We start from the raw sequence: 16771 nt of genomic DNA, 5'->3' as shown, positions 1-16771 counted from the left end.
GTGGGAGGGTGGTGGGGAGAGTCAGGGAAAAGGATTCAGAGGGCAATGGACCATTGGAAATTTTTTAACTCAAAGAGTTTGCAGAATATCCTGGCATTTTCGAGGGCACGGCGCTGCTTGTAGCATCTGCCATTGGCTGGAAGAAGGAGAAGCAGCGCCTGTTGGAACGAAGGTCACAGTGAACGTTGTGGGAAGCTGTATTTCATCGCCCTTATGGCTGCAAGAACAAATGGTGTTTATACAAGGACCTTGGCAGTGAGAAAACAGTCATTAAACAGGAATTAAGGAGCTTGTCATCACCCCTTCTTTCCAGTTACAGAAGGCAAAAGCGCGCCAAGCCTTTTTTATTGGGCCCTCGTGAGTCGTGCTGTTGGCCGAGCCAGACGGCATTGAAGGAGTGGCGAGGTGTGTGTGTGTGTGCCTGTGTGTGCGTGGAGGGGAGCAGGCATCTCGGCTCACGGAACAGGGGCACGCACAGAGCTGTCCCAGGCGTGATTCTGTTGTGCTTGGCACGGGCAGCCAGGTATATTTTTGTGCTCCTCTGGCAGGTAACACCACGAAAGAAATTCAAGTGTCCTGAGTGCACGGCCATCGATGGGCTCTCGCTAGACCAGACGCACATGGTGGAGAGGTGAGTAAGCCTCCAGCCGGAAGTCTGCCCTGGCCTCTGATCCCCTTCCCTGCCTTGGGCCTGCTTGTGGGGCTTCATTGCAGATGTGAGGGCAGCAGCTGGTAGCCATAGTCACCTCCTTTTTCACATGGGAATTGGGTTAGTTCAAGCCCAGGTCACCCAGAGAATGAATTTGGAATGCGACGCACTCAATTTGTAATGGCTGGAAGGGTCTTAAAAATATAGCTGGCCTTAAGCTCCAGAAGCCACCTTCTCCATGTGGACTAAGCAGTGAACCGTCCACAGTCTTTCGAGTGGAAGTGAGTTAATTCCAAGGAAATACTGGATTGTTTTTCAAGGTAATATCTCCGTGTTACAGTGAAAGTTTGATTAGAAGGAATTAACCCAAACCCACCAGAGACAAATGACCTTTGCTGACACTGCTAAAACACCTACCGAGAACAGAATTGAGAGCACGGCTCTTCACGTTACAGAGAGCGAAGCAGGGCAGCTTTGAAATACTCCCTTTATGTTGATTCAGTCGATGAGTCAATAAGCACACATTTATGTAGATGTAATAAAGGGCCTTGTAGGTGAGTATAAAAGAAGTGAGTATAAAAGAAGTGAGTATAAAAGAAGACCTTTACAATCTTAGAGTGGATCTGATAGTTCTCACTTGTATCCCAAAAGTCCCCAAGCTTCGAATCTCCTGAATCAAACCTAATTCTTCCAAAAGGCAGCCCTTTACATAAGACAGCAAGCTCTTGACTGCCAGTAGCACTATGGTCAAGGGGCCAGAATGCATTCAGAGAATGTCGTGGTAGCCCTTTAGAAGGAGGGATTTAGTTCAGGTTTCCACAGGTCTCCTCTGCATCTGCTTGCAGCATTCACTTCTGAAATCTCTCAGCCATATCAAAGTCCTTCAAGCCTGGAGGAGTTTTTGTACAGTAAGTTGTTTCAGTTGGCCTGGATTCTTCTGTAATGCTTTATTCCTTCTCACTCTTACTCTCTAAATAATCTCTTTATCTCTTGCATGTATAAATGTCTTACCCAAATGACATGACTTTTACCAACTGTCAATATGAAATATTATTGTGATTTTGGAAATATCTGTCGCTGGTATCAAGTATTACCCAGTCACGAACAGTGACATTAACTGTCATAGCTCATTTGGAAGAGACCCCAATTATGGTTCCATTAGAGTACATGAAATTGGTACTTAAACCTACCCCCATTCTGTGTTGGGGGGAATTTCATAGCATTAAGTGACTAGGTATTGATTGGGCTTAGTTAAAATGGTGAGGTTATAGGGTCCAAGAAAGGAATTGTATGGAGAAAGGTTGATCCAATAATGGCCTTAAAGTTAATGCTGAAACTAAACAGCTCCTCTGTAACACCACTGAGATCATAGCAAAAGTAGTGAGAAAGATTTAAGTTAGACATAACTCGTTATTAAACACTGGAGAAAATAACTAAGGGGAATGTGGACGCTTCCTCGTGGGAAGAGGCTTTCGAAACTAGAACAGGTAACTGCCCAGTTGTTGGTAGGCTTGATTTTATCAGCGTTTATAATTAACAGTAACAGGTACACACACACGTGTGTGTATATATTTATTTAATGTGTGTATGTGTGTAAAACTCAGTCCAAAGCTGTATGTGATAAGTGTCATACGGCTGAAAATGTTAACAGCTGATCAGAGGAGAGAGAAGTGACGTCTTGCTCGGTCAGTTAGTAGGAATAATTTTGTAAGAGGTGGCACCTGAAGTGAGCCTTCAGAGGTCACTAGGATGCAACTCTGGGCGAGAAGAGGGGATCCTCGGCAGGGGAAACTGGATGGTCCAAGGCACATTTGGCAAACAGTCAAAATATCCAGTTTGGCAAGAGCATCGCATTCTGGCCTATTAGTGCCAAACTGCAAAGAGCCCTGGATGCCCAAGTAAGGAGCTGAGCTTTTTTCTTCAGGCTCTGGTAAGCCATAGAAGGCTTTTGAATAGGGGAGTAGCTTGATCAAAGTGTTGTTTTGAGGTTGATTTGGAAGTAGTGCATAGAATGGAATGAAGGTGAAGAGACTGAAGAAAGAAGAAAGTTAGAAGGCTTGAACTAAGTTGAGTGTGGAGAGGAAGGGATGAATTAAATTGCAAGGGATTTTTCCCCCCAGAGGAAGATGTTTTAGCATTTGATTTCCAGCTGCATAGGTATGGGGAAGTTATGGAGAAGGAGTTGATCGAGATAGGAAGAATGGTAGTACCTGTAACAGTGTAATATAATTAGGAGGGACACTGGTTAGGGGAGGGTAGCGGGTGAGTGTTGCACCTTTAGCAGTATCATGAATGAGACCAGGAGATGTTAATCATGGGTGAAGTTGGAGGGCAGTAAGGCAGGTGCGCTTTGGGTCTTGCCCTCTGTATGTGGAGATGTAGATACAGAGCACGCAGTTGGAAATACAGAATTAGAACTTTAGAAAAAGAGATTGAAATAGAGATGGAGATTTGGAAGACATCTGTCCAGAGATGGCAGTTGATTGAAGAAAAGCCAAGGGTCGAATCTTGAGAAATTCGGACACTTAGGTGATAGAAGGGGTAACTGAGGAGAGAGAAGCAGCCGCCGGAGAGGCCGGGAGAGAACCAGGGTCTGTAGTGCTTGGCAGCAAGGGAGGAGCAGGGAACATGCAGACGCGGAAACGGTCTTGGAGTTGAATGGTCACTGGTGACTTTGGAAAAAATAATGTCGTGGAGTGATGGGGCTGAAGCGTGTGAGCTGGGAGTGAGGAAATAGGGTCAGTGAACATCAGCTACCCTTTTGAGAAATAGGGAACAGAAGGAAATCAATCTTGAAATTAATTAGAAATGGATAGCAAAACTATTTGGATTAAAGTTGAATGACAGTTGCTAAATAAGGCACTTAGATTGGAAGGGAGGAGGACATGATGTAAGCCCGATTGCGCAGACCAAGACATGGAGTTACAGCGGCAGAATTGTTCGTTTGTTTTATTTTTTACATAGTTCCCTTTGCAGAATCCACATTTTTGCACAACACAGTGAAAGGAGGTAACCGCTCTGCATGTTATGACCTTGTGTTGAGTTTTGTAGTTCGGTAAGCCTGTTCATTCTTCTGTTTGGGGTCCAGGACCAGAAATCTCAGCAGTGGAGGAGAGCGGCTTTTACTGTCCAGCATCCGTTTCCAGCACCTGCTGTTAGTTCTTCAAGAACCAGAAGAACCTGTAACTGTTCATTTTAGGCAGTAACCTTACCCAGGTCGGGACAGTGTGGCTGACAGACGGTGCTGATTTAAGAAACAAACATTGCATTTTGACTCAGGCCAGTCTTTGTTCAAATTATGAATTAGCCACTCATTAGCTGTCCGACTTAAGGAAATTGACTTACCCTATCCTGAACTTCCAATCTTTTCGTCTCTTCAAATAGCTGTATTAACTGTCTGTCATGTGGCAGTATCCATTCAGGGGTTCAACAAATATTTACTGAGCATCTTTGTACCAAGCAGTGTGTTATAGGCTGGGGGTGAAAGGGGTCATCCTACCTGGAAGCCTGTGGCACGGGGCCTGGTAAGGTTAGTTTGCCTCCCAGTTTCTCCAGCACTGATCCGGAAGGCTCCTGGTTACTTTAGGTAATGGTATGTGTTTGAAAGGAAAAAAGCTTTCTCCCCAGACCCTTCCAGCGCTTCAGAGATAGGCATTGGCACTTCTTAGCCTGTTTGTACTTGATTAGAAAACCAACCCAAGGGAACAGTTACTGACACGGTAGCTGGACCCCTGGCAGAACAACTCAGGTGAGCCACCAGCAACCGGCCACACTCGTAATCTACCCTAACCTGTTCCCCAACCCAGATCCCCTGCAGGAGAAGAAAGTAGGAAACACGAGCAGTGCCTGGCAGGAGAGTTAAGGACCTTTACCACTCAGCATGGCAGCCGCTTCTCCAGGGCAGGCTGTGTGGAGAGAAAGGACTCACTAACCTGGGTTAACCAGGGGCAGCTGTCAACAAGTCAAGCTGGCCTGAGCTCCAGTGGCCTCTTGCCCGTGGCCCGGCCCTGTTGGCAGGTCTAGTTACAGAGGAGACATTGTCCTCAGTGCTCTCCAGGGGGCCGTAGAGCCCCTATCCTCTGCCAAGAACCACGATTCCTCTTTAATACATGCTCGCTTGCTTCTCTGCTGGGCACGGCTGGGCTTTGCTGGCCAGAGTCTACAAGCAGAATACTGGAAGCTAGAAGAATCGGCACATGTCTATAGGCAGAACAGCTGTCAGAAGTAAGACCCTGGGGAGACTTGACTTCGTCTGCCACTGCCTTGACCCCATGATTTAAGGAGAGAAAAGCTGTTGTCCAGTGCTTGCTTCATGCCATTTTGTTAAAACCCCTCAATCTTTTCTCCAGTCTCCTGTCAGTTTGGAACCTGTGACTGTGACCTCCTGAGTCTCGAAAGACTGCCAACAGGAGGGAAACCCAGTGACCTGTGGGCTGTGGTAGAGCGTGGTAGAAAGAGTGAGGGCTCTGTTGCCGTGCAAGCCTGGGTGTGAAGCCCAGCTCCACCACTTTCCAGCTCAGGGTCCCAGGGCAAGTCCCTTAGCCTCTCTTAGCCTGGGTTTCTCAAACCATAACAGGAAGCTCCTGTACACCAACCCTTGGGCATACGGAGGGGGTACTTGAAAGGATCACTGAGATCATGTATGTAAATTATCTGGCACGTGATAGGTGCTCAGCAGTTGTTAATTTCCAGCTCCTCCCTTCAGACCCTAGAATTCTGTTAATAAATACATGTGTATCATCTCGTCATGAAGACTTTGGCCTCCACAGCCAGAATGCCTGGGTTTGCCTTTGCCTCTTGCTAGTTATTTGGCCTGTGGTCCTGTCTCTCAGCCTCTCTGTGTTGCACATCTGTCTCCCCAGTGCACAGTGGGAAGGAGAGTAGACCTGCCTCGTAGGGCTGTTGTGAGGGTGGCGTGGGTTACTCACACATGTCAAGCACTTTTAACACAGCCTGAAACACAGGATAAATATTAGTTGCTGTTTATTTGTGGTTGTGGGCACAGTGATATCATTAGCTGGAACAGCTCAAAATGAAATAGTAACACATTTTGACCAAGAGAATAAGCAAGAGAAAAGAATTGATAATAACTGGCTTCTTTATCAGTTGGTTTCTTGCTAAAGCTCAAAGGACTCAGATAAAAGCTGTTGATTAAAAGAAGTTGAAACAAGGCTAACAGTATCTCCGAGGACAGAAGAGCCTTCTGGTCTGTGCCTTAAAATTCAGCCCCTTCTTGGTAACCAGTTCTTAGGTGCCATGAACCTGACTGAGGAGAGAGAATACTGACCTCTCTGAAATCCATCCTTGAGGTCCTCTTAACTTCTCGAAAAGCAGTTTTCATGGGCTTGTTTTCCCACTTTGGCCTGATGCTGAAGCGTCCGCATTACCCAGCTGTCTGGCCTGATTGACCGGACCCACTTCCCATAAGCCTGTCTGACCCGCTCCCCTCTGAGGAGGCTGCTCAGCGGCTGGGGCTACGGGGCCGGGTGGGGCGGGGGGGGGGTGGGCTGCAGAGGAGAGGACCAAGCCCTGCCCTGCCCCAGCGGTGCTCGGTTGCTTGTTGCTGCTGGTTCTAATGTGGGAGTGGCTAAAAGTTATGCAAGCTGTCCTGTGTGAACTTCAGCATTCACAGTAGAGCTTATGGAAGTTGACCGATAATTCCCAGAGGTTGCCACTCACAGGTGTCGGCTGAATGACGGAAGTGTTTGTTGTTTGAAACTGAGGTTCACTGCCCTGTTGTCTCCTTCTGCCTTCCATCGCTCTGTGTGTAAGGTCCTCCCTCTCCCTTTTAAACCTGAGTGAGCTGAAGCACAGATCCAGGTGCCTTTTTCCTTTCCACCCTTTGCCTTCTCTTTAGCTGGCAGGGATGGGGTTAAGGATTGTTGGCAGCTCATCCACTTTGGTTTGAGGCCTGCTTCTACGGAGCTGGAAGAATGACTGGAATTTGAGGGGGAGGGGGAAAGATATTCTGACCTCTGCAGGCCCATGGCCTCCAAATAGCATCCCTGGTTCCCTTTCTCCCGCTGAACTGATAGTCGGAGTACCGCAAATCACTTCCTTTATCCACAGCCTCCCAACTGTGGTAAGAAGCTGGGAGCCCGCTGGGGATCCTTGCATTTCTTTTGTTGATGTTGAAGACTGTGTATTGATATTTTGCTCTCAGCTCTCAGCCTCTTAAACAGATTCTCTTCTCCCCCCCCTTGTGCCTCTCACCTGCTCCACTGCCCTCCCCACTCCCCAAACCCCACAGGTCTGAGTGCATCAACAAGTTTGCTTCTGTCTTTGGGACAATGCCTCTTAAGGTGGTGGAGCACCGAGCTGACCCCGTCCTGTACAAGGACGACTTTCCTGAGAAACTGAAGAGCTTCCCGAACATCGGCAGCTTATGAAACGTGCTGCTGGTGGAGGTCTGAACACTAATCCCAGGCAGAGGAGGAGAACACGGCCCCCCAGCGCTGATACCGGATTTCAGAGTGAGAGGTTGGCATGTGCCCGCCCAGCCCGCTTTCCCGAGAGCAAGAGCCCAGGGAGGACATCTGAGCACGTCATGCATCCTCAGATGCTCTTGGTCGGTTCTTTCTGAGAACTCCAGATGGAAGCCTTGTGGCAGGCTCCACGGGTAAGGGCAGCTCAGGTGTCCTCTGTTTGCAGCTCAGTACAAGATCCTCTAGGAAACTTCACTGGCTATAAGACTGCTGAGAAACCTCCAGCCCATTTCAGATTTGGGGAATCATGTAAGAGGTACCTGTTTCTCACTTTTCATTATTTCAAATCAGTGGGTTCTTCAGAGGAAAAGCCACGCCCAGAATTTGGTACAAAATCCAAACATCTTAGTGGCATTTGATGCCTTGGGACAATGGGGCACTGGCCTCATGTGGAAGAAGAACACCAGCTGCTGAGATGGGACGTATAAGTTCCGTGAACTCTCTCTCTTTGCTTTGGCTTTTTGGTATGATTAAAATTATTTTTTATTCCATATCCTGCTGTGTCTTAAATATTGATTATGGAACTGTCTTTCTTTTTGTGTGTATTTAACTCCATCTTCTGGCCTCAACGCCAGTCTCCTTCTCATGTCTGGGAAGATACGTAGCCAGGAGGAGTATCGGGTGCTGTGTACATCCAGCAGAGGACGAGCCCCAGGATACAGACATTTTCAGGGAAGGTGTGTCACCAGACCTACAAAGGAATCTGTGTGCTTCCTGATTAGGTCTCGATATTTTCGAGGAAAAACAGAAGGCCCGTCTTAGCCATACGCTGAGTGGCTCTGCTGGTACCATGTTGTAAAAAGTTGAGGCAGTTGTGACCCTCACCCCAGGGGGATGCCAAAATTTCCCTCATTCTTTCGGTATAAACCTAATGTTAGCAAGGGAGGTTCTGGCCAGTGTTAAATGCTGCTGTAACAACTGCTTTGCAATAGTTGCCGGTATATTTACATCGTTACATTTCAGCATTTAGTAATACTGTACATGTGTGAATTATACCTCTTTAAGCCTAGTTGATGAACAAGTCTACTCTGGCAAATGTTAGATGTTACGGATTCGAAGCAGATTTATCTGGCTCTAATATTAAGATTAGCCACAGTTTAGGCTTTAGCCATAACATATGTCCCCAGCACACAACATACATAATAATTTGCTTGGAATATGGATATAATTACTGAAACTTAGTTGTGTGCCAGTCCAAGTCACTAAGCCACCACCCATTGTTCTGTTGAGTGACATGAAGGTGAGCTGTAGTTTTCACACTTGCAGTTTTAATAAAAGTCACTTTGCATGTGTTCCCATAGACTTTGAGAGGCCAAAGAAAACTTTCAGAGTAGTAAAATTGAAATTGGAAATCTTGAGAGGCTCATCTTTTGTGTTAAAGAGTAGAGAATTGCAGTCTGTTATTAGTGGAAGGGATGAGTAGCATCTCCAGGTCACTGACTTTGCAGGTGCAGACACTGGAGCTGTGATTTATTCGTGTATTGCAGCCATAAACACAGGTGCTTAATCAATACTTTTGATTTGAATGATTACATATTAGTCAGGGCATATGGGAAGGCATTTTGGCCTCATATTCATAGTACTGGGGATGGTGTGATAGAAACCAAGAGAAAGGGCTTTCTCTTGTCACTCAGATACCGGTAGCTGACACGGTGAGTGCCTCTGACCTTTTCAGGGGTTCTCTAGCTCGTTTTCCAAGATGTGGGGCAGGCGGAAGGGGAGGAGGGCCTCACATTTAAATCTCAGCTAAAAGTCAAGAACTGTGCTGACACCGCGTGTGTGTCGTCTCACCCGCAGCACATAGCTCTCAGCTCTTTCACACCGCTGCCTGCACTACCTCGGTGGCTGGCTTCTAATCCAGTCCTCCCTCCCTCCCTCCCTCCCTCCTACCCGTCCGCCCTCCCTCCCTCTTCATTAGCCCTTGCATTCTGGAAGAGAGATGCTTCAATCTGAGGTCATTGGGAGCCCCAGGGGACTTAGTGGGCCTTTATCATCTTCTTAGAAGTCTTTGGGCTTTTTTTTTTTTTTTTTTTTTGAGTTCGCAGATCAGCTTCTCGCCCAGGTAGTCATTGGATTTCTAAGGGCATTAAAACTCCGTTTCAAGTACGTAACTATCCCCAGAAATATTGGCGGTTTGATTTTGCATCATAGCATAAAAGAATTTTTACTATAGAATAAATATTATATCCTAGGCACTGAAAACAAACTGCAAAGCTTCTATCCTAGGAACAGACGGGGTGCAGGTCACAAGGAGAAATTCAGGATAGGAATATAGCCAGTGATCGTGATTCATGGATTCAGAGGGGCCTAGGGGCTTCCCTCCTGTGCTGGTGTATTTCTGAGCTGCTCACCAGCAAGTCGCACCCATAGGCCTGGGCTAGGATCATCTGCCCTTGGGATGCCATAGCGCCTGGTTTCAGAAGCAGAAGAATAATGCTAATGAAAACATCATGTTCTGGCCTACAACAGACAGCAGCCTGTTTTAGATTTAGAAATCTTTTTTAAGGAATTGCATCGTATTGGCACACAGACGATGAACCTGAGTTGGCCTTGGCCCAGATGTGTACACTAAGTCACTTGCCTTTGCCCCCAGGGACCTAATTGGGATGGCGCTGGCCCACTTGGAATGCCAAGGTTGGAAACACTTTTTTGCTAGTTAACATTGGATAGCTGTTCATATTCTAATCTCGTGTATTTCATCAAGCTTAACACATGTTGAGGCAAAAACCTCCTTCTCTGGGAAAATTAAAGAGGAAGATACCAGCTTTTGTTCTCAGAATCTCTGGTTCTTTCCTACAAATGATACTATCCTGTCTCCTCTTCTCACTCAGCCTCGTGAAGGTCAGAATTCTGATTTCTCTGCCGAAGCCTTGTGTGCTTCCAGCTTGTGGTTTTTAGGAGTTTCTCTGCTGCCTCTGCAAGAAGTGATCATCGTCCTGGCCTGTGCTGACCAGGACTGGGAGCTGGAAGAGGCCAGCAGCCTCCGTGCTTTCACTTGCCGAAGGGGTTGCTGATCGCTCTGTGGTCCCGGCTTCCTCCTGGGGCAGCCTCCGACTGGAGGATCCTTGCCACTGAAAAGCAGCAGGCTTCTAGCCACGAGTTCTAAAGGTCTGATTGCTGGGTTCAAGTCCAAGACCCTCTGATGGTAAAATTAGGAAGTAGATGAAGCAGAGACCGGGTTGGGACGTGGTTCAATTCTGGGGGGGCACTTCCTGGCTCTTCAATCGCAAGATCCCAGGGAAACTCAGCCGAGAGGGGAGAGGTTTTGGGTGTTGGAGGCTCCCCATCATCCAGCCACCCTGAGCCTGGTGGGTTTCCTTTGCTTTGGGGACAGTAGTGTCTCTGGGGGTAGGCTGCTTTTTCCATTTCTCTTGGTCGTCTTCTGTTGCAGCAGCAGAAACCACAGCTGGCCGTTCCCCGAGCAGCCTTGGCTCGAAGAGGCAGGGGCAGAGAGTGCCCCACTGGCCCCGAGCCCCTTCAGCCCTGCCTGAGGAGCAGTCCTGGCAGGAGTGCAGCCATGTTGGCAGGCGGCTGCCGTCCAGCACGGCTTTGGAAGCAACTGGAGCTTTCCGTGGAGGCCCAGGGGCACATGAACCCTGGGGTCTGGCTGCTCACCTCACCCCAGAGCTCGTCCCAAGCCCCAGGGCTCCTGTCCTAGGCCACTGTTTACTTCTGAATAAAACTGGGGACAGCTTTTGGCCCCAATTTGCCAACTAGGCCTGGTGTGACAACCTAAACAGGCCTCATTGAGCTGCTCCTGGCAGAGGAAAGATAGGCACATGGGACTCCACTCTCAACTGTAAGGTTTTCCCCTCTCTTTAGGGTGGGAGTATCCTAAGCTAAGCTCACAGCCTCTCTTCTGCCTCCATTACATGGGCCGTCAGGGGTCCCCTGTGTCAGGCTCTGTGACGTCCAGGTTCTAGGGATGGGGTCCAGGCAACGTTGTGCCACAGCTTTTTAATGTCAGGCTCACCATTGCTGGCAACACAGGGAATGTGACTGGGCAGTTTGGCCCCCTCTCCCAGCTTTCCAGGCTTCTCTCCTTTTCAGGAAATTGTCGAGTCACCAGCACCTGTGTCTGCCATTTCGTTTTCTCAGATTTATGGCCTTTTCAGGGTAAATAACCTTCTGCTCCCCAGGTTGGGCCCTGGTTGCACTTCTTCCCAGTCCCCCTGAAGGGCACAGAGCTGTCAGGCAGAGGCAAAGAAAGGGAAGGATGTCTGGGTGGCTCTCGAGAGGTACCACGCAGCTGTGTCTGCTGGAGGTTTCCTCAGCAGAGCGCCAGCTTGTCTCCAGCATCTCGGGAGCTGCCCATGGAATGACAGCTGCCAGCAGAGCTGGGACCAGAATCTGCATGTCTTGGACTCAAGCCTCCAGCCACTCCACCCACCCTGCAGAGCCTTCCCTTCACAATGTATCTATTTGAGCTTTTATTTACAGCTACCAACTTCTGTCATTAACTACTGCACCCAAGAATAAGCTCAAAGAATGTCTGGTTTTCTAGTAATCACAGCTGAAGAACAACCAACGCTGACCCAGGTGAGGTCATTCAGTTTTTATAATTGTTCATTCATTTGTCAAAATGTACTCTTTGGGCTTCACTGTGGTGCAGTGGTTAAGAATCTGCCTGCCAATGCAGGAGACACGGGTTCGAGCCCTGGTCCGGGAAGATCCCACATACCGCGGAGCAGCTAAGCCCGTGAGCCGCAACTACTGAGCCCATGCACTGCAACTGCTGAAGCCCATGCACCTAGAGCCCGTGATCCGCAACAAGAGAATCCACCACAATTAAGAAGCCCGTGCACTGCAATGAAGAGTAGCCCCCACTCCCTGCAACTACAGAAAGCCCACACGCAGCAATGAAGACCCAATGCAACCAATTAAAAAAAGAGATACTAACTACTATGTATAAAATAAATAAGCAACAAGGATATATCAAAAAAAAAAAAAAAAAAAAAAAAAAAAAGGACTCTTTGCCAGACCCTGTGCTGGGTCCAGGAGATAGAGTGGAATAAGACAGTCTTGATCTCTGGGAGCTCCGGTTCCAGCAGGAATTCTTAGCTCTGTGAGATGGTGCAAGTCCATAAGTGGCCTAGGACTCCACGCACATATCTTTTAGCCCCAACTGTAAACGAGGATTCTGTTAACACCATCTTCTCTGGTGCCTGGAGGATGCGAGGACTGTTTTATTTGCTCTTCTCATAGCACCTTCCTCTGAATCGAACCCTGGGCCTTCCTTGGCCTTGAGGGAGTCCATGCCCATGCTTTAGTTTCCTCAACCAGAAACTGGAGACGGCAAGAGCACTTAGACCTGGGTCGGTGAGATGCAGTGATGTATCCGATCTCTTCCCCTCTCCTTACCCAGGGTCCTTGCCAGATTCTACCTGGCGATGCTGGCAGTCAGCCCTCTTCCGGCCCCCATTTCTGCTCACCCTGTTACCAGAGAGCTTGGGGGTCTGGATCCTATCTGGCCCCGTCAGGGTGGATTACAGAATGAGTGGTTCTTTTGCCCCAGTCCCTTTCCTGTGCTATAAATAAGCCTCATGTTTATTTTCTTATGTTATTGAAATGAGCACTTGGGATTTGGGCCTCTTGACGAGTCCAAAGAGCGTCCATCCGGTGCCTGGTGAGGGCCCTGCCTGGCTGGCTGCTGTCTGAAGTTATTTGGAGTCCTCCCCCTGTGTTTTGGATGTGGCTTAATTTCAATAGTAAGGGCTGTATACAGCTCTGTATCTGCTGATTTTCAGGTTTCAGCTTTCTGCCAGCCTCACTGCTTGCTTAGAAGTGAAGCTGTGTTTCTCATTAAGGGGATAACAGCCACAATTGAGGTAATTAACAAAAATTGTGTATTGGTGGCAGCAGCTCCTATAGGATTTCCAATAGTCTTTCTCTAGTAGATCCTGAGGGGCTTACCTTCATCTCCTGTCTTCTGCCTACCCTGTGCCCAATCTCTGTTCTTGTTTTCTGGATATAATTTCTCTCCTAACAGCCTATTCTTGTCACCAGGTTGATTTGATGTATTGACAACTTGACCAAATGAAGATTCCGTTAACTCCATCTTCTCCAAGCATGGAAGATGCAAGGATTTTTTTGCCCTCTTCTCATAGTATATCGCATTTGCCAGTTGTACCTTGGCCCTTCTTTAGAAGTTTTAAGATGAATAGCCCTTAATAACAGACAGATGCTCCCTTTAGTACCATGGGTGCACCATCTCAGTGGAGAGGGTGACCTGGGACAATGCTGGGATAGAAAGGAAACATCTGACAGCCCAGTGCAGCATGTTATATGCTGTGTGAACGTCTGGGAACTAGGAAGTGTTCCGAGTTAGGGTTTCCTAAGGAGTGATTTCTGGCTCCTTTAGGCTTTGACAGTTCATCAGAAGTATCAGTGAGAATGAGCAGGACACAGCATTGTCTATCAGAACTAAGACTAAAGATCATTATCTACTTCTCAGGACGGATTAGATTAGCTCCGTAAGTCACCCAGTAGAGAAATCTTTCTGTGGACAAACCAGAACCTGTAGTCTATTAATGAAAAGAGTTATATCTAACAACCAGATTTCAGATAAGCAACCAGGAGAAAGTAAATTCTCACTCGTGTTTTTAGTCTGTTGACTCCTAAAGATTCTTCTCCTTTAAAAAATAAAAAGTGTGTTGCGATGGAGTCATATTTATTGAGCACTTACTATGTGCCAGATACTGTTCTTAATGTGAAGATGTTATGTTGAACAAAGTGCTTGCTCTTATCACGTGTACATTCTAAGAAGGAAGACAACCAAAACAAATAAATGAATACAAATACAAATAGTAAAAAATTGCTTTGAAGAAAACAAAGCAGAGTAAGGGGAGATGGATAGTGGCTTGGACATGAGGAGATATTTAAGATGGGTTGATCAGAAGTGGCATTTAAACACAGATCTTAATGTTGAAAAGAAGTGGACCATGAGGATACCAAGCAGAGGGAAGGGCTAGCATAAAGTCCCTCAGGCAGGAAAAAGCTCAGCTTGTTTTAAGAACAGCAAGAACTCCTATGTGACTGCAGTGTATTGTATGTGGAGAACATGGTAGAGATGATGCCAGAAAAGTAGGCCAGGGCCAAATTGTGTTGGGCTTATGTAGGACAAAAGGGTTGTGAGTGTGATAGGAAGACACTGGAAGGTTTTAAGCAGAGGAGTGGTGTCTAAATGGGACTTTTATTTAAAGAGTGTTTCAGCTACTGCATGGAGAAAAGGTAGTAGGGAACAAGAATGGAAGAAAAGAAATGGGAGGCTCTTTTAAGGAGTGGAAGTGACAGTGGTAGTGGCTTAGTGAGACCAGGATGGTAGCAACAGGGTTGATGAAGAGTTATACTGGGAGCAGAATCTATTGGACTTACTAATGAATTGGATATAGGAGATGAAAACAATAGAAGATTCACAGATAACTACTAGGTTTTTGTTATAACTGAGTGATGCTATTAACTGAAATATGGCAGACTGGGCAGGGGTAAGGACAGAGAAGTGTGAGAGGGAAAATCAAGAGCTCCACTTCAGATGTGTTCAGTTCAAGATGTCTTTTGGACATCCGGGGTAGAATTATTTAAGCAGTTAGATATCTAGAGCTCAAGGTAAAAGTTAAAACTGAATATATAGATGGGATTTAAAACCATAGGGCTAGCTGAGATTACCCAGAGAGTCGGAATAGGTAGGGAAGACAAAAGGACTATGGCCTGACTTACAGGTAGAGAAGAAAAGAAAGAGCCAGAAAAGGAGATTGAGGAGTTGCTAGTGACTTAGGAAGAAAACCATGAATGTATCTGTAAGATAGACTGTGATAAATTAGAGATGCTCATTGTAAACCCTGGAGCAATGGCTAAAAACACTTTTAAAAGAGGAATAGCTAATAAGGCAATACTGGAGATGGAATACCATAAAAATATTCAATCAAAAAGAATTGATTGAACTGATCAAAGAAAGAGTAAACAACATATGGGACACACAAAAAAGCAAGGCAGTAGACTTAAGCACTAACATCAATATTTACATTAAATGTAAATGGTCTAAACATTCTAATTAAAGGACAGAGATTATCATTCTGAATTGAACAGCAAGGGCAATTATATGCTATCTACAAGGAAAACACTATAAAATACAGTTGAAGTAAAAAGAGGAGAAAAAATTGTACTAGACAAATACGAATCACAAGAAACTGGAAGTGATTTTATCAATAAAGGTCAAAATAAACTTCAAAACAACATTTCCAGAGAGAAAGGAATAATGATAAAGGATTCAATTCATCAAGAAGACAAAACAAGTAATCCTAAGTATGTAGGCACTAAATAACAATGCTACAAAATACATAAAGCAAAAACTGACAAATAGTGAAAGTGAAATAGAAAAGCTACAATTATATTTGGATATTTCAGCACTCTTCTCTTAGTAATTGATAGAACAAGTTGATAGAAAAAATCAGAAATATATAGATGACCTGAATAACACTATCAACCACTTTGGCTTAATTGGCAGTTACGGAACACTTCATCCACTACTAACTGAATACACATTCTTCTCAGGTAGACATACAACATTTACCGCCAATGTATTGCACCATAAAATAAGTCTCAACTTTAGAGGAAATGAAAACATAAATACTATGTTCTCTGATCACAATGGAATTAAATCAATAACAGATATCTGGGGAAATCCCTAACAGAAATAAATAACATGTTTCTAAATGCATGGGTTAATAAAGACACAAAAGAAATTAGAAAATATTTTTAGCTGAATGAAAATCAGAACACAATGTATCTAAATGTGTCAGGTGGAGTACTTGGAGACCTATACTTGAAGTGCTAATATTAAAAGAAAACTAAAATCAATTATCTAAGCTACTACCTTAAGAAAATTGAAAAGAGCAAATTAAATACAAAGTAAGTAGAAGAATAATGATAAGCGTGGAAATAAATGAAATAGAAAATGGACAAAAAATGGAGAAAATCAATTAAACAAACCTGCTTCTTAGAAAAGATCTATAACTACTCTAGACTGTTCAAGAAAAAATAGAATACATAAATTACCAGTATCACAAATCAAGCAGGGGTCATTGGTACAGATTCTAAAAATATTAAAAGGGAAATACATATGAAAACTTTATACAGATGAAAACTTCATCTACAACAGAGATGAAATGGACACAAACTTTGAAAGACAAAGGGATAAAACTACCTCAAGAAGAAATAGAAAATTGAAATAGACACATATCTGTTAAAGCAATCAAATTTGTAATGTAAAACTTCCCACAGAGAAAAATCTAAGTCCACATAGTTTTACTGACAAATTCTATCAAATAATTAAGAAATAATACCAATCTTACACAAACACTTTTCAGAAAATAGAAGAGAAAGAAATATGTCCCAACTCATCTTATGTGGCCATTATTACCCTGATACCAAAGCCAGACAAAAACATTACAGGAAAAGAAAACTGCAGACCAATAGCTCTCCTGAGGACAGACACAAAATTCTTTAAAAAAAAAAATTAGCAAGCCAAATCAATCAACATACAAAAAGGGTGGTACAGGAACTTCCTAGGTGGTGCAGTGGTTAAGAATCTGCCTGCCAACGCAGGAGACATGGGTTCAATCTCTGCCCCAGAAAGATC

General features: G+C 45.4%; 1 protein-coding gene across 3 annotated transcripts in view; it reads left to right on the top strand.

Moving 5' to 3' along the window:
* EXT2 (exostosin glycosyltransferase 2) overlaps window positions 1–7627 on the top strand; it is a 134019-nt gene extending 126392 nt beyond the window's left edge. For all 3 annotated transcript variants that reach the window (XM_057747959.1, XM_057747957.1, XM_057747958.1), the window contains 2 exons: window positions 549–631; window positions 6900–7627. In XM_057747959.1, the coding sequence (XP_057603942.1) occupies window positions 549–631; window positions 6900–7038 (222 nt within the window). In that variant the 3' untranslated portion in view covers window positions 7039–7627. The remainder of the gene's footprint in view (window positions 1–548; window positions 632–6899) is intronic.
* Window positions 7628–16771: the final 9144 nt, after the last annotated feature.

The sequence above is a fragment of the Hippopotamus amphibius genome, chromosome 9, assembly GCF_030028045.1.
Source record: "Hippopotamus amphibius kiboko isolate mHipAmp2 chromosome 9, mHipAmp2.hap2, whole genome shotgun sequence".
Lineage (NCBI taxonomy): Eukaryota > Metazoa > Chordata > Mammalia > Artiodactyla > Hippopotamidae > Hippopotamus > Hippopotamus amphibius.
This window is presented reverse-complemented; position numbering and strand designations above follow the sequence as displayed.